Below are 19,604 nucleotides of genomic sequence, written 5' to 3'. Positions count from 1 at the left end.
GATTTTTTGGGTACCAGTGTCTTTTTTTTTCCATTCCATGTGTTGAATCACATCGAAGTCCTTTCATGTTATGTATTTTTTTCTATACCTAACCAAGTTTTAATCACTTTGTATCATACTCACTTATTTGTTTAATTTCATTCCATCAAGAAACTAAAAATAACAAAATGGTAATGAAAAAATGAAAAGGGATAATTAGGTTCTTTTATAATTAAAAATGAGTATACGAAGTAAGAATGTCATTGAACCCAATTTATGATTAAAAAAATAATGAAATTGTAATGATCCATTTACTTACCAGATTTTTTTTTTAGTTTCCATTAACTATTTTATCCCGTCTTTATTTTACTTTGTTCAACCAACCATGACATATGATAATGGTTGTTTCTAGGGTAAATTACACTTTTAGTTATCGAAGTCGGCAACTTTTTGAACTTTTATTCACTAAACTAAATAAATAGCAAAAAGCACATAAACTATCCACCTTTTTTCGCTTTTGATTACCGTGTCCAACTTTATTGGTTTTTTTCTTGTTAACTTGACCACGTTTGTTAGTTGCATCTCACTTTTCATTCTTTCCATAAATTCGACGAGTAAAAGTGATAATCAACCCAACTTCAGGTATAAGATATTGTTTTTGCCCATTAATAAAAATACATTTTCATTTATTGAGTTTTGAAACAACCTTTCTACTAGTTTTCATATATATATATATATATAAACTAGCACGATATCCACGGAATGCAGCGGTCTTCATGTGGGTGACTGTTGGTGGTAGAGACGCATCGAGCGAAGTAGATAATTGCTGTAAAAAATTAATAGATATTTTAAAGATTAAGAACTGTCATTAAGGGTATTTTAGACAATTTTTTAAATGTAATCTAATCATGACTGATTATTTCACTGCTTTTACGTTGTATTTAGGTACAAATTTGACCAGAAAAACCCACCAATTTGAATGAGCCATGCATTAACCATGTTACATGGCTCAGATTCTGGTTAATAGGTTGTTGATCAGGATTCAAATTTTTAACTTAAAACTTTTAATGGGTCCTGTTAGGATAAGAATAACTCCAGTCATTGGCAAAAAGAAAACTGTTACCATTTTCATTGCATCATATGAGCTAAAAACGGCTTACATATCATGCACATGAAAGAAAAATCAATGACAATATCAGTTCTTAGCAGATTCTTTTTTCGACATGGGGACCATGTAATTTCTGTAACTCCAGTCATTGATGTTAAATGATCTTTTATCGCCCATCGAATACACCACTAAAAACTTGGCTACTCCCTCCCAATGATGCTTCCCATTCGATGGAAGACATCACAATTCGAGCTAAAGAATCCACTACTTCTCGTATTTCTGGTCTATTATTTGGGTCTTCACTTAGACACCAATACGAAACTTCAGCCATCTGCATGGACAAATTGCATTATTGGAAGGCCTTAAAAATGCAATACACTTTGTATAGATTGCATGCTGTAAAAGTATAAAACTTGTTCATAATGTGAAACATATTTACACACAAAAAAAGACCGAATTTTGCACACTTTTTAAGACATTTTTACATAAAAGAAACTCCACATTCTGCTACCGGAGCAAAAGAAATCAAGTTTTTTATGTGAGTTATAGGTATTGCGCGAGTCAAACCTTATAAAGATCGTCAATAGGATAACTGTCCCTGAGGCTACCATCTCTAACAGATACTAGTGCACCTTCCGGATCTTCTTCTTCAAATACTTTGGTTATCTGGACATCAAAACTTTGGTAAGATTGATTGATGTGCATAATAAGGACATGATAGCAGTTTCGATTGTCGTAACAAGAACATATATATGATCCTGAAGTTGTTTATGGAGTGCTTCTTATATCAACTTACAACTGTTATGAGTGATTTCATCTTGTTGGTCTCACGATTGTCACGCATAAGAGCACGCTTTCCAGTAATAAGCTCCGCTAGAACCACTCCAAATGCAAAAACATCGGTTTTTGTAGTTACATGCAATTCTTTGACTGACCTGTTGGGAAGGGATAAGGCTTTTTAGGTCGGATTAATTTTAGGTATATATTACCCATTTTTTCTCCTTTCAAACAAATTGAAATGATTGAAGTTTTTCTATTTGGAATTTTGTTAGGTCTAATTCCTATTACTTTGGCTGGATTATTTGTAACTGCCTATTTACAATACAGAGAATACATTTTCGTATGAGGTTAATGAGTTTCCAATGACGCTATAACTGATATAATGATTATCTGACATGGAAACTTACTCTGGAGGAAGATATCCTGGGGTTCCAACAAGGCGAGTTGCTATAAAATCATCATCATTTGTCCTCCCAACAAGCTTTGCCAAACCAAAATCTGCAACCTTGTTAACATTTCTATCTAGGTCAGTCTCAATATGATTCTTTTATTGCTTTTCTGACAATTTAAGAATAGTGTGTTCTTGATTGGAAAAAGTAGAGGTGGCAACTTTAACCCATCTACTTATGAAAGGGTTGATTTGGGTTGCTAAACAGGTTGAAAATTGCCGAAGTCTATTTGTAATGCATACGGCCTCCTTAATAGTTTCATCAAGATTTTACTTGTTATTGTAAAATATATTTACTCTCTAATATTGGACAAAAGATGTGTTTGCAGGTCAACCCAACCCGGCTCATATTGCCCATGTACTAGAAATTGCCTTTTTTCAACCCAAACCAGTTACCCGATCCTTCTGACCCACCCAACTTGCCACCACTACGGAAAATTTAAGAAATTTCAGCAAAGCTAAAAGGTCTCTCAACATACATCAAGTAATTGGTGTTCTGGTTTTGGAAACCACAAAAAATAATCAAGTTGGATACTACAAACTGATGTATTTAGTAGGTACCTTTGCACGTAGGCCTTTATCAAGTAGTATGTTAGTCGTCTTTATATCACGGTGTACATACCGCTCCTTTGTGTGATCATGAATATACTCGATACCCTTTGCAGCATCCAACGCGATCTGTGCTCTTGCAGTCCAAGATAATGGCTGGTGACCTGTTTAATCTTCTGATTAGTAATGGCTTTTCTTGTACATATACTGGATATCCAATTATTTATTTTGACTTCAGTTTGTTACCTTTGAGTAAAGGGTCATGAAGATGCTCACTTAAAGATCCATTTGAAACGAATTCATAGATCAAGTACAAATGGTCTTCTCCACTGGCAAATCCCAATAACTCCACCTGGCAAATCCACTCGTTGAATCTGATCGTCAACAAGTTTTATGATGCTAGAGAAATCCGATATATGAGAAGAATATAACTTACCACATTAATATGATGAATCTTGCACAAAACTTTGAGTTCTGCTAAAAATTCTTTTGACTTGTTGGATCTCATTTTCTTTATGGCAACCTCCTAAAATCATGGGACAGATCATGAGTTTAAATACTGAACGTTTTGGGGAGAAATGAGGTAGAATGATAGCTTTTCTACCTTTTCTCCTAATATACCGAAATATACACTCCCATATCCACCTTCTCCAATTTTCCTGCTATCATCGAAATTATTTGTGGCTTCAGCTATCTCATCAAGATCATATACTAACGGTCTTTCTGTGTCAAAACCTGTGATACCTGTATATATGTTTATACAAGAGTTAATTCATATATGCCTGTGTGTTTCAGCACCCTTTAGATTTAGAGTACACAGTCTTGAGTATCTCATATCTACAGATGCGGGATGGGGATAACTAAAATTGGAAAATAACAGTCAAAACGAGTGCTTTTGGTGACTTTAAACACAATCTTATAAGTTATATTTCCTTTAATGTACCTATTTAACCTGTTAAAGTGATGTGTAACCTGAACCGATCCATTTATAGATAAGTCGGTCAATTGTTGCCCTTAAGAATAACTAGTAACTAAGAGTAGACTGATGAACTGACCTTCTATATTTTCTTTACTCAGGTATCGGGTATGCATGGGACCTGATTTACGAAAACTCGTAGTTTTAGATACAGCTTTTACGCTCTCATTGTCGTGTTGCTGGGATCTTCTTCGCTTCATGAACAATATGAATGACACACATAATAGAAGTGCAACGACTGCTAAGAGTACACCAAATACAATTGCCCACTTGTGATCCTTTCCTGACGAAGCTAAGATAAGATTGGTAAACTTAGTGTATGCATATGATAATGGAGGCAAGAAATGTGGGTTGTGCACATTGGTTCAAGTTGATATGAGTCATTTTATATATGGTTTGAAATGGGTCAAGTTGGGCTGGTTGGGTTGACAGCAAACACACTAATGTCCCATTTTGAAAAGATTTTGTACATAATTAATACATTAGTTATAACTGCAAAAGTAGCTGCTTTCCATAGTAAATACACATAATTGAATAAGAATGACTTTAAGGTTGGGATGCATTAAAATTAAATGTTTGACAAACTTGAACATGTTTGATCCGTCTCCCTTTTAGCTTAACTTTTACTTGACGATTTGCTATCACACAATCTAGATCAACCATTTCATAAGTAAATGTGTTAAAAATTGCCACCTAACTGTTTGAACATTGTAAGTTCATGTAACCCCCAAAAACATTAAGGGTCCATCTAATAGATGCAGGAAGTATATAATTTCATTATATATATCTTCTTAAATAAAAAACTTACCTTTCTTTGATTTTAGTGATGGAGCTCCATTCTTATACATAGGAACAAACAGGACCCAACCAGCCTCTATGAACCCCGCTTTCTTAATCAAACCATTATTAACACTCTCGATCTCATCCACTTCAGCTGAAAGTCGGCTAGCAATATCCGAAAGTGTATCATGTTGCTCTACTGTATACGTAACCATAACTTGAGTATCTGCCTCTGTACACGCACACAATAAATGCATAGTTGCATTTGTGTCAGCTGTAAAGTTTCGACCTTCATTTCCAATCTCCCAAGCTTGCCCACTATAAAACTGATTAGAAACTTCCAGGAATGTATCATCTAGCTTTATTAAATAGGTTGTATCATAAAAGTATGCAACTGTGTTGTTCACATTTTGGCAAGAACACGGGACAGTTATAAGGTGGTCTCCTTGACCTATGGTTTTAATATGTGATGTATCCACCGAATAAAGCAAAGATATATTACTTGCAGAGAGATCATTGTTTTGATAGAGTATAGAATTGCATGGCTTAGATTGTTTAGAGCAAGTAAAAGGGATCTCGTTTGATTGATTTGGAGGAAGAGCGAGGATCATGTGGACCAAAGATGAGATGAAGACAAGAAGGAGAAAAACCTGATTCTGTGAAGCCATAAACTGTTTGCAAGAGAAGCAAAACAAAAGGCAATAGAAATGCTTTTTAGGTTAGCATTATATCTATTGTCACCATGTGTTTGTTTGCTATTTCATTGAAAGATCTATTTTGTATTTTATTCTCTCCATTTGTATAGTAACAAAGTTCTGGTTAAATCAGCTTTGTCGATTTAAACAATTATCGTTGTGGATTAAACAGTTTTCTAGTTGAAAAGTCTGTCACTGTCTCTGTTTATCATGCGACGTTAAGAGGTAAGCAGCTGTACATTGGTTTTATCTTTTTAGGTGGAGTTTTCAACAGGATATTGTAAGTATCTGTTTTAACATTCATATATAAGAAATATTCACCAAACAGATAACAGATAGCAGGTCCGATATGCTAATACGCATAAGTTTCCAATACCTTGATGCTTATGTATCATTATGTTCGTTTTGTATAGTGGGTTACTCTTTGGAACTAAATCCACATGTCAGTTCCCGTTCTTGTCTAACCCAACAGTTTTAGTGGTCGCCCTATTTTTCCATGTGTTTTGGGTATATTCCTTTTGTCTGCCTAGCATTGGTAGTTACATATGTACTGCTTGTGATATGTTTGGTTTGTTGATTAATAAAATAAGTCAATTTAAGTAGAGTATGGACAAGGAGAAGATACTATTCGGCCGGCAAGATTAGTGAGAACATCACTATCAGTTAAGACTCAAGAGTTACTTAACAATGCTATACACCTTGTATGCTTAGTGACCAAGGTTCAATTATGTGCGTTAAAAAGTATAGCACTGTGAAATGTAGACATTAACTTTCAATAAATTCTTGTAGCAACTATGGTATTCAATTTTTGACCAGTTAAATGCTAACAAGCGAGTGTATATTTTCATGTAACATTTAACCTAGGAAAAGTCTATCAATTATCATTATTAAGAAAAAAATAAATACCACATGACAGAATTATATATGCGAGAGTAAGGATATATACGCCTAAAACATAGGTTTAAAAACATGTCTTCAATGCATGATATCTCCTTACCTTAACATTTGATTTAAATACTGTTTTCACTCTACATACATCTCACTGAATCTTGCCTCAGTTTATTGCTTTCCTCTGATGGTGTCGTATATTTTCATCCATTCAAAACTATTTTTTTTGGATTTTTTGTCATTTATTTGTCAAACAATTATCTCAAACACCAAGAGGTCATTCTTCCATTTTCGTGGCAACATTAAGAAGTCACATCTTAATCAAAATATGACAGGAAGCACAACAAATCCAAATTCATAGCTCATTCTCAATATCGTGTGTCGTTATAGATATTTCTCACACAAAGAGGTTCAAACTGCCTAACTGTAACGTGCATGTACTATTATATTTAAACTAGTCACGGGCAACCAACATGATCAATTACTTAAGGCTTAGCCATGCTATGCAAGTCTATACTGAAAACTTATGCCACCAGCCCATTGATTCGGACCTCAAAGTTAGTTCAAACCACTTACGTAATGAGCCAACAGGGCTTTGTCTAATTCTTATTCTTCTTTTAACCATTTTGTTGTTTATTTTTATGCCTACCAATATCTATCTTTTCTAGAAATGCATAATACTTTATCTATCTACTATACCTTAGTACCATGTAATTAATGATGATGCCAAAAGAAAATGGAGCAGATGAACTGTCTTTGACTGCTTGTCAACGCGACTGCGGTTTTGCTTGGTGATGGCTTCATATGAACATGATAGTTACATCATCAGAAGATCGTCTTCAAATTCACTTACAACCTTTTGTACCTTGCTCAGCATATCTATCAGCAAATAGATGTCATAAATAAACTTTTAAACAGTGAGATGTTTTAAAACAGTAACAATACTTCAGCAGCTTATTAAGAACTAATCTCCATCAGTCTGGTCAGCAATTGTTCCAGAATGTTTCATATTAGTTATTACATCTTCTATATATCTACTTTTCATTCTTACGATGTTTAAATGTAGTGAGATGTTTTAAAACAGTAACAATACTTCAGCAGCTTATTAAGAACTAATCTCCATCAGTCTGGTCAGCAATTGTTCCAGAATGTTTCATATTAGTTATTACATCTTCTATATATCTACTTTTCATTCTTACGATGTTTAAATGTAGTAAGTAGTAACTTTATATTTGGTCCACTAGGTTCCACCTATAAAGAACAACATTTAATTAATACTCAAATGCTCTAATCAAACTACAAATAAGGTTAAATATTGCAGATTCACGGTACACAAGGATATTGATTAAAATTGTTTGAAGAACTAGCATGAGCTCAATTACAGTAGCAAGATCAGTACATACCTTGGAAAGAAGAGTCATTCAGATATTTCTGCAGAACAAATGAGAGTTTATTATTGCATTTGCAGTTATAATGTAGAAAAAAATTACGTGAAGTAGAGAAACGTGAATATTCAGCGATATGAAATACCATGATCTCGTTTTTGAGAGTGACTTCCTCTGGAAAAGTTGGCTGTGTTGCTGTAATGATAAAATACAGGTTCATGTCATTGTAAGTATAGAAGTGACTGCACTTTACTTTCTCTTCTACCCTATGCACCCACCTTAAGGTAGTAGTAGACTTGCAAAATGGGTAGGTCAGTGGATTGGGTAATGGTTTGAAACAGTTTCGAGTCAGAACTGATTCTTTTTAATATACTTCTTGAGTGATCCGCCAGCAATATATGTTCCTTCTTTCTCGAACTTTATGAACAATTAATGCGTTAAATAAGATAACAAAACTATATTACTATGACGAGGGAAAGTGCCCGCGCGTTGTGGCGGTGAGATGGTGGGGGTGATAGGTCATAGGAGTTGATAAGTCATAGAGTGTGATAGCCAAATGCTTTAGCCGTACGGGCTTCGTCCTCAGATTTGATTTATAGAGGAGAGAGAAGAAAATGAGTGGTTGCGATTTAAGGGTATTATAGGTATATTAGGTAGAGATGTTTAAATTAGTGAAAAAAGAAGAGGGGTAACTTAGGTAGTTCAAATCATCTTTTGAGATTTTAAAAAAGGGCAAAATGCTTTATAAGATAGTATCGATATTATTATTTTTCCTTTCATTCATGAACTTTTAAGTTGTTGGCATATAGATACACCTACAACCACCCCCAACCAGTTTGACCCAATTCATTTTGAACTAGGTTTTCAAAGACTACATGCTGTTAGATATAAAGTATAGCCCATATCAACTTCTTTACAAGTAAATTAAATTAAATATATAACCTATATTTAGTAGATAAATGTACCATGTTCAGTCACAGGGTAGCAGTTCATGAGTAATGATGTGAAACTAGGAGGAAATGCTGACAGCTTTTGAACATCTTGACTAAGTGTGGTCCCCAAGGAATTTGAGCTTTCACTGGCATTATGGTTTTCGCTTTGGTGCATTGGTTGGATATAAGTGTCGACAGAAGACATGGATGGACTCCAGTCCTGTATTGGTCTACACAAACAAGTCATATCTCGGCTTAACTGCTTGTGTGTTTGCTCTGGGCTCTAAACAATGTAGTTGTAGAGTTGCAGATAAGTTATAATTTTCTGTCTCACCTATACGAGTCTTGAGAATAGTCGGCAGAAGATGTTGTGAAACTAGGAGGAAAGGCCGAAAGATTTTGAACATCCCGACTAACTGTGGCTTCCAGAGGACTTGAATTTTGGCAAGCATCATGATTCTCACCTAGGAACATTGGTTCGATATACTTGTCACCGGAAGTTGCCATTATACTCCAATCGCGTGTAGGCCTGCATAAGCAAGTTAAATCTCAGTCAATCTGCCTACATTCACTCTAGTCTCAAAACAATGTAGTTGCAGACTTGCATACGAATTGTTATATTCACTCCCACCTATACGCGTCTTGAGAATAGTTGGCAGAAGATGTTATCGGGTCCCAGTCCTGTATTGATCTGTAAAGAAATATATGCTCTTAGTTTCATTCCAGTTAAATAATGCAATCAACTCATCATTTTGTCAAGATAAAAGAGACACCACTTTTTTGCAAAAATTTCTCTACAGTTTTTTGTTACATTGTACACTATAGTACCTTCTCTAGCAATTTCACAAGAAGGGTAATTAGTTGGAAAAAAAAATCCATGTTAACTTTTGTTAAAAATCAGATCAATCAACACATGCAGTTAAGTAGGGCATAATATTCTCACCGAGGGATGAACTCAGATTGATATGATGTTTTGGATTTAGAGATACCAGACATCGACCCATCAATTGTATCATGACCAAACATTTCCTAGAAAAGACAAGACAGCATTATACATGGCACAAACCAAAGAGAAGATAGGAGTAAAAGGGAGAAAGTTCAAACCTTCATCAAATTTATAAATCTCTCAGTCTCATCAATTGAGAAAAATCTCACAACAAACTTTTGGTTCTGCAAGCAACGAAATGGCATATCTGAGATCTGATGTTGTAGTATCAATGTAAATATTTTAAGCAATGAGTACCATATCAATGTGTGAAATCATGTTGCCTACCAGAAGTTTAAAAATAGGTGAAAATCATCACAGAAGATCAATTATCTTTACAGGAACAGCATGCAGATATCTATGCTAGTCTAAAAGCAAACATTCTGATAGCAGCACAGATGAACAGGACAACTCGTTTGCTAACTTAGAAAGTGATCAGATGAAAACTCATGATCAGTATACACACAAAATTATACTCCGTATGGACAGTATCTAAGCCATCACATCCACATCCACTGTTGATCAAGTGATTGAAAAAGGGTCCTTATGTTCTATAATATATACACGATTGAACAGGAACATGTTCTGGGTCCAACCCGTCCCCAGTTGTTGACTAACTCTGAGCACTATTCTTTACACTTGCTTTTGTGTAAATGATAGCGGATAGCCATTCTGGCTTTAAATAAGTGATCTATAGCAGTCACCTCAGAATGTATGTAATATTATATGTAAACTAGTTTTAGGCAGAATAGAGGGAAACCCAATCGTGTCCAACAAGTTCATAAAAAAATGTGAACATATGGACTAACAGCCACATGAGCAGCATCTATTTCAAAATCGCTACAAGGATACCTATTTTGTGCGTCATTACATGCATTGCTCACAGATTTAAAAACTAATTCTTTGACATTGATGATCATTGTTATGATCTCTATAATTATATGGAGAGAGAAGGCATATTTTAGCCATGATGTGTCACTTCTCACTACGGGAGTATAAGAAAACGGCGATAACTTTAAATTTGGACATGACAGGATTAAGATATACAAGAACGAAGAGTTCATTTTGAGGGCTTTACCTGGCCATCTTGATCTTTGTAACTCATGAATACAACTTTGCTGCCCCTGGGTGGGTATCCAGACATGCATGAGACCTGAGGCCATGTGAAATGTAGCTTTGAAATGTAATGCTCTTCCTGCAAATTTTTAGCAACCAAAGCTTTGTTAGCTTCGTACTAAAATGAAATACTAAACTGACTAGACAGTCATAAAACCCAGACACAGGAACGGTCATTGTAAAGGAAAAATGTAACCAAACTAATTAATGCTACAGATATACTAGTTAAGTGCAAGAACGAAGGCTAGGATGTCTTTTGATCTTGTGTTCAGTGATAATCAGCATCAAAAACAACAATACGTTATCACAGGGCAAAAGCCCTAAACTATTGGTTCCAGGGACTACGACGATCAATCAAGAACACTAGTCACAAATTACTACCATACATAGTCATTTTTGGAGATATCAAAAGTTGCAAGGCAAACAGGAATGCCAAAGAAAATACCATAAACTCATCAGAAAGCAGTAGTAAACTAGTAATAGCTCCTAACGACAGTGCATAGATCAACACTTAACAAGAAGGTTTGATTTAAACAAGTAATTTATTGTCAGCAACTAAGACCTCAACAGTAAGTAGCTCAATAAACAACGAGAAAAGGTGAACCGACCAGAATTGGATCAATGACTAGTAACATAACATCTGAAACCTTTTCAGGCATCCTGCTACAATTTTAACCAGGAAAGTAGTGAACCAGCCTCACTTGAAACTAAAATCGATACCTGACTCGTGTATATATTTTGACCGAGACTATTCATTTGCCACTGCAAATTTTCACTCTGTGTATATGAACTAATTAGTTGAATCTATTACTCAGGCCTACATACGACAATTATCCAAAATCACCTAACTACAAGAGCCGTTTTTAGTGTTTGTTTCGATTTGTGATCGAATTCGATTGCTACAAACAGAACAGAGCTTTCCTAATGATAGACAGCACAAATTAAGGCCTATAATATAAGGATCCTAAATCAGTTAATCAATTTGAAAAGTAAAAAACAGATCTAGAAAACTAAATGATAATTGTTACACATAAGGCATATATAACGATCCTAAATCAGTAAATCAAATGACGAAAAATATAAGCAAATAATATATAAATTTATAGATATATATGTATAGGTGAATTAGGAAAATGAAAGTTACGATGACGTTGCCGAGAAGAGTAACTGTGAGAATAACAGATCGGAAAGAATGGGAGTGATAATCAGCTGTGAGTAAATTGAGATGAGCGAGTGAAGAGAAGGATGAAATCCAGGTGCCTTTTTCGCCTTTACGCAGCGGAACGAGAGACGGATGAAGAGGCGAAGATGAGTGAGGCGATGGACGGTTGAAGTAACGACCGTATTGAACCTCCCAATGCTCTCCGATTGCGCTAGTGGTTGTTACGATCGATAGGTTTTGAGATTCCGTCGTCATTTTCCGATGTCGATTAGTACTCGTAGTATTTTGTTGATAATCGGTTTCCGTTGGACATATGAAATCCCCCCCGCCCTTTTTGTCAAACAAGCACACGCGGATTTTGTGTATACGAATTGAAGTTTGAAATTTGTTAAGGGTGTGTCAGATTAAAAAAAAAATGTATTGGCTATTTGACTTTTGGTGGTTATTCCAGAATTCCTCCCAATTTCAACATTTTCACTTCCTGTTTCATTTCATTTCACTACGCGCCCCGTATCGTGACCAGGGTTTTTAGTAATTTGACCACCCACATATTGCAGCGAGGGTCGCTATAAAAAAGCCCGCCACGTCAGTATTCCACTAACACCGCTTTAAATGGTTGACCGACTTTATTCCACTTATTGCAACGAGGATCGCTGCAATAAGTATACCCGGACCCAATTTCGAAATAAAACCGATCCACCCATCCATTCCATCATTTTCATCCGATTTTCTTTCACAATTTCTACCAAATCCATTCACCAAAACACCTCCGGCTACTAACAATCCGGCCACGACGACACCACCAAAACACCTCATATTTTAACAATTCAGTCCCCATGGTATAACAATCCGGGTACCACGAAGTTTCGGGATCATCACCCCCGCCAGCCAGTACCGCCTGCCGCCACCGCCAGCCACCGCCACCCATCACCGTCTGTCTTACAGGGAAGTAGTATTAGCAGCGACATCTGGACTTTTAAGAGCCCGCTATTTCCCGTCCGCCATTTGATTATCCGGCTATCCTCCCCTAAATTCCGGCCGGTCGTCCTCCCCGTCGTCCTCCCCCAAATTTTCCAGCCATTTCAAATTCTGGTATGTATTTTATGCTTTTTTATTTTTATTATATGTGTTTTTGATAGTTAATTGGTTATATTGGTATGTTAGTATAGTTTTTGTATGCATATTAGTTTTGTCAATTTGTTAGTTTTGTTAGGATTATTAGTGGTTTATAGGATTTTAATAGGTTTGTTAGTATAGTTAGTTTTGATTTGTTGATAATTTAGTGATTTGTTAGGAGCCACTAATTTGTTTTGTTAGTGATTTGTTAGAATATTTTAGTCATTAGTTTTAGGTGTTTTAGTGTTTGGTTAGAATATATTGTTAAATGCAAAATTACGTAGATTAAAATTTGTTAAAAAATTAATTAAAATAAATAGGCAAGATTATGATCAAAATATATGTATTGAACTAAATACCCAAGATTATGTAAAAAAATTGATTAAAAAAAATGACTTAAAACTTATAAAAAATTAGTTTAATAAAAATATAGATAAAACTATATATAAAAATTAAGTTAAAAAGTATGACGTGTACAAAATTTAGTTAAAAAGTTAAAAATATATTATAGAACTAAATTGCCAAGATTATGTAAAAATTTTGATTAAATAAACTACTTAAGACGTATTAAAAATTAGTTCAACAAAAATATAGATAAAACTAATTATAAAAATTAAGTTAAAAAATATGACGTATAAAAAATTAAGTTAAAAAGTTAATATAAAGACATTGATTTGTTAGAATATTTTAGTCATTAGTGTTAGGTGTTTTAGTGTTTGGTTAGAATATATTGTTAGATGAAAAATGACGTAGATTAAAATTTGTTAAAAAATTGATTAAAATAAATAGCAAAGATTATGTTAAAAATATATGTATTGAACTAAATACCCAAGATTATGTAAAAAAATTTATTAAAAAAAATGACTTAAAACTTATAAAAAATTAGTTTAACAAAAATATAGATAAAACTATATATAAAAAATAAGTTAAAAAGTATGACGTGTACAAAATTTAGTTAAAAAGTTAAAAATATATTATAGAACTAAATTGCCAAGATTATGTAAAAATTTTGATTAAATAAACTACTTAAGACGTATTAAAAATTAGTTCAACAAAAATATAGATAAAACTAATTATAAAAATTAAGTTAAAAAATATGACTTATGTATAAACGGAGTTCTAAAAATTATTATAAAGTTAAAATTAAAAGTATAAAAGTAAATATATATTGTATAAACGGAGTTCTAAAAATTATTATAAAGTTAAAAAGATATATATATATAAGTAATAAAATTTGTGATAATTTTGTTATATGATTTGTATTTTGCAAAAAACGTATCATATGATTTGTATTTTGCAGTATAGATGGCTACTTACCATGGTGGTGATGGTGGTAATGAAGACCCGCATAGACCATGGTGGAAGATTACATGGGGCTGCAAAGGCAGCGGCGGTAAGGAAATTGGTTCTTTATAGTTCATATTTTAATTTAATATTTTTTTACTAATTTGTCTTTTTAATTTTTGGTAGCCCCACGAAAGGGAAAGGGGAGGGGGCCCTGTCAAAACTTAAATCTCGAGGCCGAGTTCGCCAAAAAAGGTCGTCTGTCGATAGACTTTGACACCAGCAATTTAAAAACGTGGCAGGCGAGCGGCCCAAACTACAGCATGTACAAGAGCCTCATTGGCACACTGGTCCGCCACATCCCTCAGACCTACGACTCTTGGGACCATGTGCCTGCTGAAAGAAAGGAGTTTATCATCCCGACTTTAAACGTAAAATATTATTAATTTTTAATTTCTTCTTTGATGTTTGTATAAATTTTTAATTTCGCTAACTATTACTTTTATAAATTGCAGACTCGGTTCAAATTGGACCACTTCATTCAGATTCCTAACCCCGAGGATCCTATCAGGCGGGGATTCAGGCTGTGTGTTGATAGGGACTACTCAGATCAGTATCGGCTCCGAAAGAGCCAGTTCAAGAGAGCCCACTTTTCCAAAAGAGCCAGTTCAAGAGAGCCCACTTTTCCAAAAAAGGGGGCTTGAAAGCAGTTCCCCAGTTGGAACAAGCTGTTCCCCTAGAGGGTATATCGCAGGAGGACTGGAGAGCTTTGTTGGGGTATTACCAGAGGGAGGACCGGGTCAAGAAGTCGGAGACAAACAGCATGAACAGGGGCAAGCAAGTTCTTGCGGGGACTCATGATCGTAAGTCTTACTCTCAGTACGTCCACCAGGAGAAGGTTAGTTATGAAATATATATGTATTAAATATATATACTTGTGTTTAAAAGTATAAGTTAAAGAATGTATATTTCTTATGATATATATATTAAATATATATATACTTGTGTTTAAAAGTATAAGTTAAAGAATGTATATTTCTTATGATATATATGTATTAAATATATATACTTGTGTATAAAAGTATAAGTTAAAGAATGTATATGTCTTATGATAAATTGATGTGTTTACAGGTTGAAAATAACCAGGACGTGGACTTGGTGGATTTGTTCAAGATTAAGCACAAGAAGAAGAAGGATAAAAAGTAGGAACACCCCATGGCTGAAGAAATATATATAGGTGTCTCTCTTTAGGATTTTATATTTTTTAGTATTAAATGTTAATTAATCAACCTTATGTATAATGTAACGTTTTTTACAGTCTCAACTCAAGAAGAAGAAGGAGGAGGCTGAACAGAACCCCGTTCCAACACCAGATCCTGACATTGTCATGGAGGTGCGGGGACCCCGGGCGGGGCATCGTCGAGGCATAGGGCGGGTCATCAGGCAGATGGGTACCCAGGCGTATGACTATACGCATCTTACAGAGGGATAGCCACGTGCAGAATTCGACTTGAACAATGACCCACCTCAAACTAGCCAGAATTCCTCCTTATTTGAGGAATTATTTAACTATGCTAGTTATGCACAGACTCCTTTTCCTCCTCAGCCGTCCCAGCAGTTGCCCACAGCCCCTCAATTCTCAGCCGGATCGTATCATGTCAATTAGGATGATGATGATGATGAGATCGATGATGCTCATCATTAGTACTTTCTGGTTATAAACAATATATTTTGTATCGTATGAATTATGTTTGTGGTGTATATGTGTTTATCTTTTCGGATGTGTTGATGATGATGCTTATAATAACCAAAAAAACGTAAAAAAAAAATGCCTCATCTATATAAATAAATAATAACAAAAACATCAAAGATAGCTATAGAATACGTCAACTATTATTAGTAATCATCATAACAAATATAAGTAAAAAAATACATCAACTATATCTAGTACTTATAATAACTATTATTACATACGTTAAAGAATTACAAACAAATAATTATACGATATAAATAAACTATTCAAGGATCTCATATCCCGTAGGTGCCTTATTAGCTTGAATGTGTCTGTGGTACTCAACCAAACGGTCTCTGTACTTCGGATGTCTTACCCAGGCCTGCGATGCAGGTTTATCATGTCCCCAAGCTGAGGTGTAAGGCATTGGGCAATCCTTATCTAAAAAAAACCGTAACAAAATGTGTCGACCCCGATACCAGGGCAATGCATATCGGGTCGTCTATGTATAGCTCGTCTGGCCCCTTCCAAAAAGGAAAACATGTGATGTTCTCCTCTAGACTTAAACAGATAATGGCCCCTTCCAAAAAGCTGAGGCTGTCACAGATACAACATAAAGCAGGTCTTTCAAACATGGGTAATTGTGTTTACCAGCTCTATAAATCCTGCTTTCCTCCAGTTGGCCCTTGATTTCTGTATCTTGTCCGAGGAGGATATCATTAACACATTGAATTATTCTTTGAAATGTACATCTCCCCTGCAACTCGGACTTGAGGAGTGAATGCTCAGCCTCAACTCTGTTGGTAGTGTAGTTACGGTAGTTGAGGTGCTGATCGACCCAAAAGGACACAAACTTTTCCTTGTACGGGAAAAGCCACTCCTTCTGCAGGTACTTGTAAACCTCTGTCAATTTAACATTTGATTAGCTTGTGTGGGTATATGTGATTTACCAAAAATTTAAAAATAAAAAACTTCAAAAGCACTTCACTTACTGTCTAAACGAGGACCCATCTTCTCTTTTAAATCTTTTTCGTTGTTGGTGTACTCTTCTAGTGTGCGGGACTCGTAAAGTTTTTTCCACCATCCGTAAAAATGCCCCCATTTCCCTTCCCCTTTTAACGATGGCATGCTAAATTTGTCTATGTTCCTCCATATGTGCACTCTACACAGTAAATGGTATGCTTCAGGCATAACGGTTTTGCATGCTTTCATTAGCGCCAGATCCCTGTCCGTGAGTACCACACGCACAGCAAACCCTTCACCTAACGTCGACTTCAAACACTCCAACACCCATCTATAATTATGCTCTTGTTCGCTTATGATAAACGCATATGATATGCTAAAGGTCTTGTTTGTTGGAGTGACACCAACGATCTCGACCAACGGCATGTTGTACAAATTGGTTTTGTACGTGGCGTCTATTTGGATAACATAAGGAAATGCACGCCACAAATTAAATGATGTCGGATGTATAAAAAACAGATTCTCCAACCGACCGGATACACTGTTTGTTGTATGATAATACAAGTAATTATGCTCCTTAAGCAAACTGAACATGACCTGTTTCGTTTGAACAATATGGCGTACGTATGTCGTTTCAGATACTCTATCATAGTAAATAAATAAAAGATATGTAATTTGATATAATATACCTGCATTGGAGTGTTCCCATGTTTTTCGGCCGCCTTCTTCCGCATAGCTTTTTGGAAATTGTAAATGTCATCACTGCGGGTCAAGTTTCCTGGAAAATTTTCTTTCAATAGCTTTAACATCTTACGGGGCGTAGTACCGCGATGATATTCATCTTCCAGAAATGATCTCTCATCTTCAGTTAACCTTCTTGCGTACGCGTAACCCTCCAGATTCTCAGCTGGATAGTGATTATGTGTGTCGTCTATAACGGCCGATTAATCTAAAGGGGCACTGACATTTAAGTATCTTTTTAACGAGCCCGCCTATCCTATCATCCATTTTCCCAGAAAGATTACAGACTATCGTCACTTTATTTTTTACACCAACTAAGTTGGAATTTGTTCGTCGATTGATTAACACATAACCAAGCTGCAATCCTGTACTTTTGACCCAGTTGAACAATTCTTCGTGTGAATCGAACACCTAAATTAGTTTTTTTTTTAAATTATCATTAATTTGTATACTTATAAATATCTAACATTTTAAATATGCAATAAATTTAACAACGAAACACAAATTAAATAGTACTAAAATATAAATATTTTAATGATATTTGGTATAAAAGGTAACGTGATTTCTTTTAATGCAAATATTCTTTATATTAAGTGAGAAAGTAAGTGATTATAAAAGTTAACAAGGATACCTGATCGGTGTGGAAAACCCTAGCGTCGTAGTCAAAATGAGGGGCCGCCTTTGGTATCTCAAATTCTTCATCAGGTTCTTCTAAGTGAAGTTCAAAACCTTCCGCACCCATTTCGCCCCATATACTTTCAAAATCCATTTGAAATAATGATAAACTATAATAATAATACTAAAGATCTACAATTTATAGTATAGAGTCTGCCATATATTGAAAATCTAATGTATATCTATATATCTATATCTCCATCTGAAATAATGATAAACTATAATAATAATAATAATAATAATAATAATACTAAAGATCTACAATTTATAGTATAGAGTCTGCCATATATTGAAAATGTAATGTATATCTATATATCTATATCTATATATATAAATGAAAACAATAACATATACATATATATATATATATATTAAAAACTATAACTATAATAATAATAAGGAATATCTTCCCTACAATTTGAGGTAGCAACTTCTCTATATTACATTTTTAAAAATAGCCCCCGTACATCAACAAAACTTTAGTCATCCTATTCCATCATCAAAATCTCATTTTGCCTTTATAATTAATTTAATATTTAAAATCTTATTTAATATCAAAAGCATTTTCGTTAGTTTGCCTCCGTAGTCAATTTAATAGTTAAATGCATGAATATCTCATTTAATTTAAAAATCAATTTTACTTCAAAAAAAAATACAATATACAAGAATATCCATATTAAAGATTTCATTTGTTTCGAAACCAAGTTAATAAAATCCGATCAAAGAGTGTAGTTTCTTCAATGGCCAACTCAAAAAATAGAGACCATTTTCGACATATTAACTTGAGTTGCTTGACTAATCTATGCATGAATGCAACAATTGTTAGAGAGTTTTTCTTGATGATAATAATTCACTGTTTAAAGAACTACTCCTTTCTATCATATTTCGATGTTGCCATTTTTGTTTTTTCATTTAGCATAATAAAGTTACTATGTATATGTGAATGTTTGATTTATTATTAATTTTATCTTTTTTTATTTATTAATTACAGTATGTTTTTATTTTATGACATAAAAAACACCTCTACTTGCTTTATCATGACAGAATAATATTTGTGATTGTGGAAAAATTTGATGAAAACGAAAAAGAAGCGAAATTGAAAATGGTTTTGAAATTAAATGAGATTTTGAATGTTAATTAATTATGGAGTCAAAATGAGATTTTGGCGGTGGTTTGAAGATGACTAAAAGGTAAACAGATTTTGTTTTGGGCTATTTTTAAAGATGTAATATAAAGAAGTTGCTACCTCAAATTGTAGGGAAGATATTCCCATAATAATAATACTATAACTATAACTATATTGAAAATGA

The 19,604-nt window shown here is 34.3% G+C and overlaps 2 protein-coding genes across 2 annotated transcripts; both read right to left on the bottom strand.

The window, feature by feature from the left end:
- Positions 1-1,080: 1,080 nt before the first annotated feature.
- Positions 1,081-5,288, bottom strand: LOC122579234 (lysM domain receptor-like kinase 3). Its single transcript, XM_043751356.1, has 10 exons — positions 4,649-5,288; positions 3,920-4,132; positions 3,469-3,608; positions 3,301-3,390; positions 3,111-3,216; positions 2,877-3,028; positions 2,275-2,372; positions 1,884-2,022; positions 1,655-1,753; positions 1,081-1,418 (listed from the first exon to the last, which is right to left on the bottom strand). Exons 1-10 carry the CDS (start codon positions 5,286-5,288, stop codon positions 1,254-1,256), a joined length of 1,842 nt encoding a protein of 613 aa, XP_043607291.1. The 3' UTR covers positions 1,081-1,253.
- Positions 5,289-6,649: 1,361 nt separating this feature from the next.
- On the bottom strand, positions 6,650-12,080 carry LOC122579235 (protein POOR HOMOLOGOUS SYNAPSIS 1). The gene is made up of 9 exons (XM_043751357.1): positions 11,766-12,080; positions 10,584-10,700; positions 9,625-9,690; positions 9,464-9,549; positions 9,152-9,211; positions 8,554-8,750; positions 7,734-7,783; positions 7,607-7,634; positions 6,650-7,082 (listed from the first exon to the last, which is right to left on the bottom strand). The coding sequence occupies exons 1-9, from the start codon at positions 12,036-12,038 to the stop codon at positions 7,021-7,023; spliced, it is 939 nt and encodes a 312-aa protein (XP_043607292.1). The 5' UTR covers positions 12,039-12,080; the 3' UTR covers positions 6,650-7,020.
- Positions 12,081-19,604: the final 7,524 nt, after the last annotated feature.

This window comes from Erigeron canadensis, chromosome 8 (assembly GCF_010389155.1).
Source record: "Erigeron canadensis isolate Cc75 chromosome 8, C_canadensis_v1, whole genome shotgun sequence".
NCBI lineage: Eukaryota > Viridiplantae > Streptophyta > Magnoliopsida > Asterales > Asteraceae > Erigeron > Erigeron canadensis.
The sequence above is the reverse complement of the archived record's forward strand: the minus strand, read 5'-3'. Positions and strand labels throughout refer to the sequence as shown.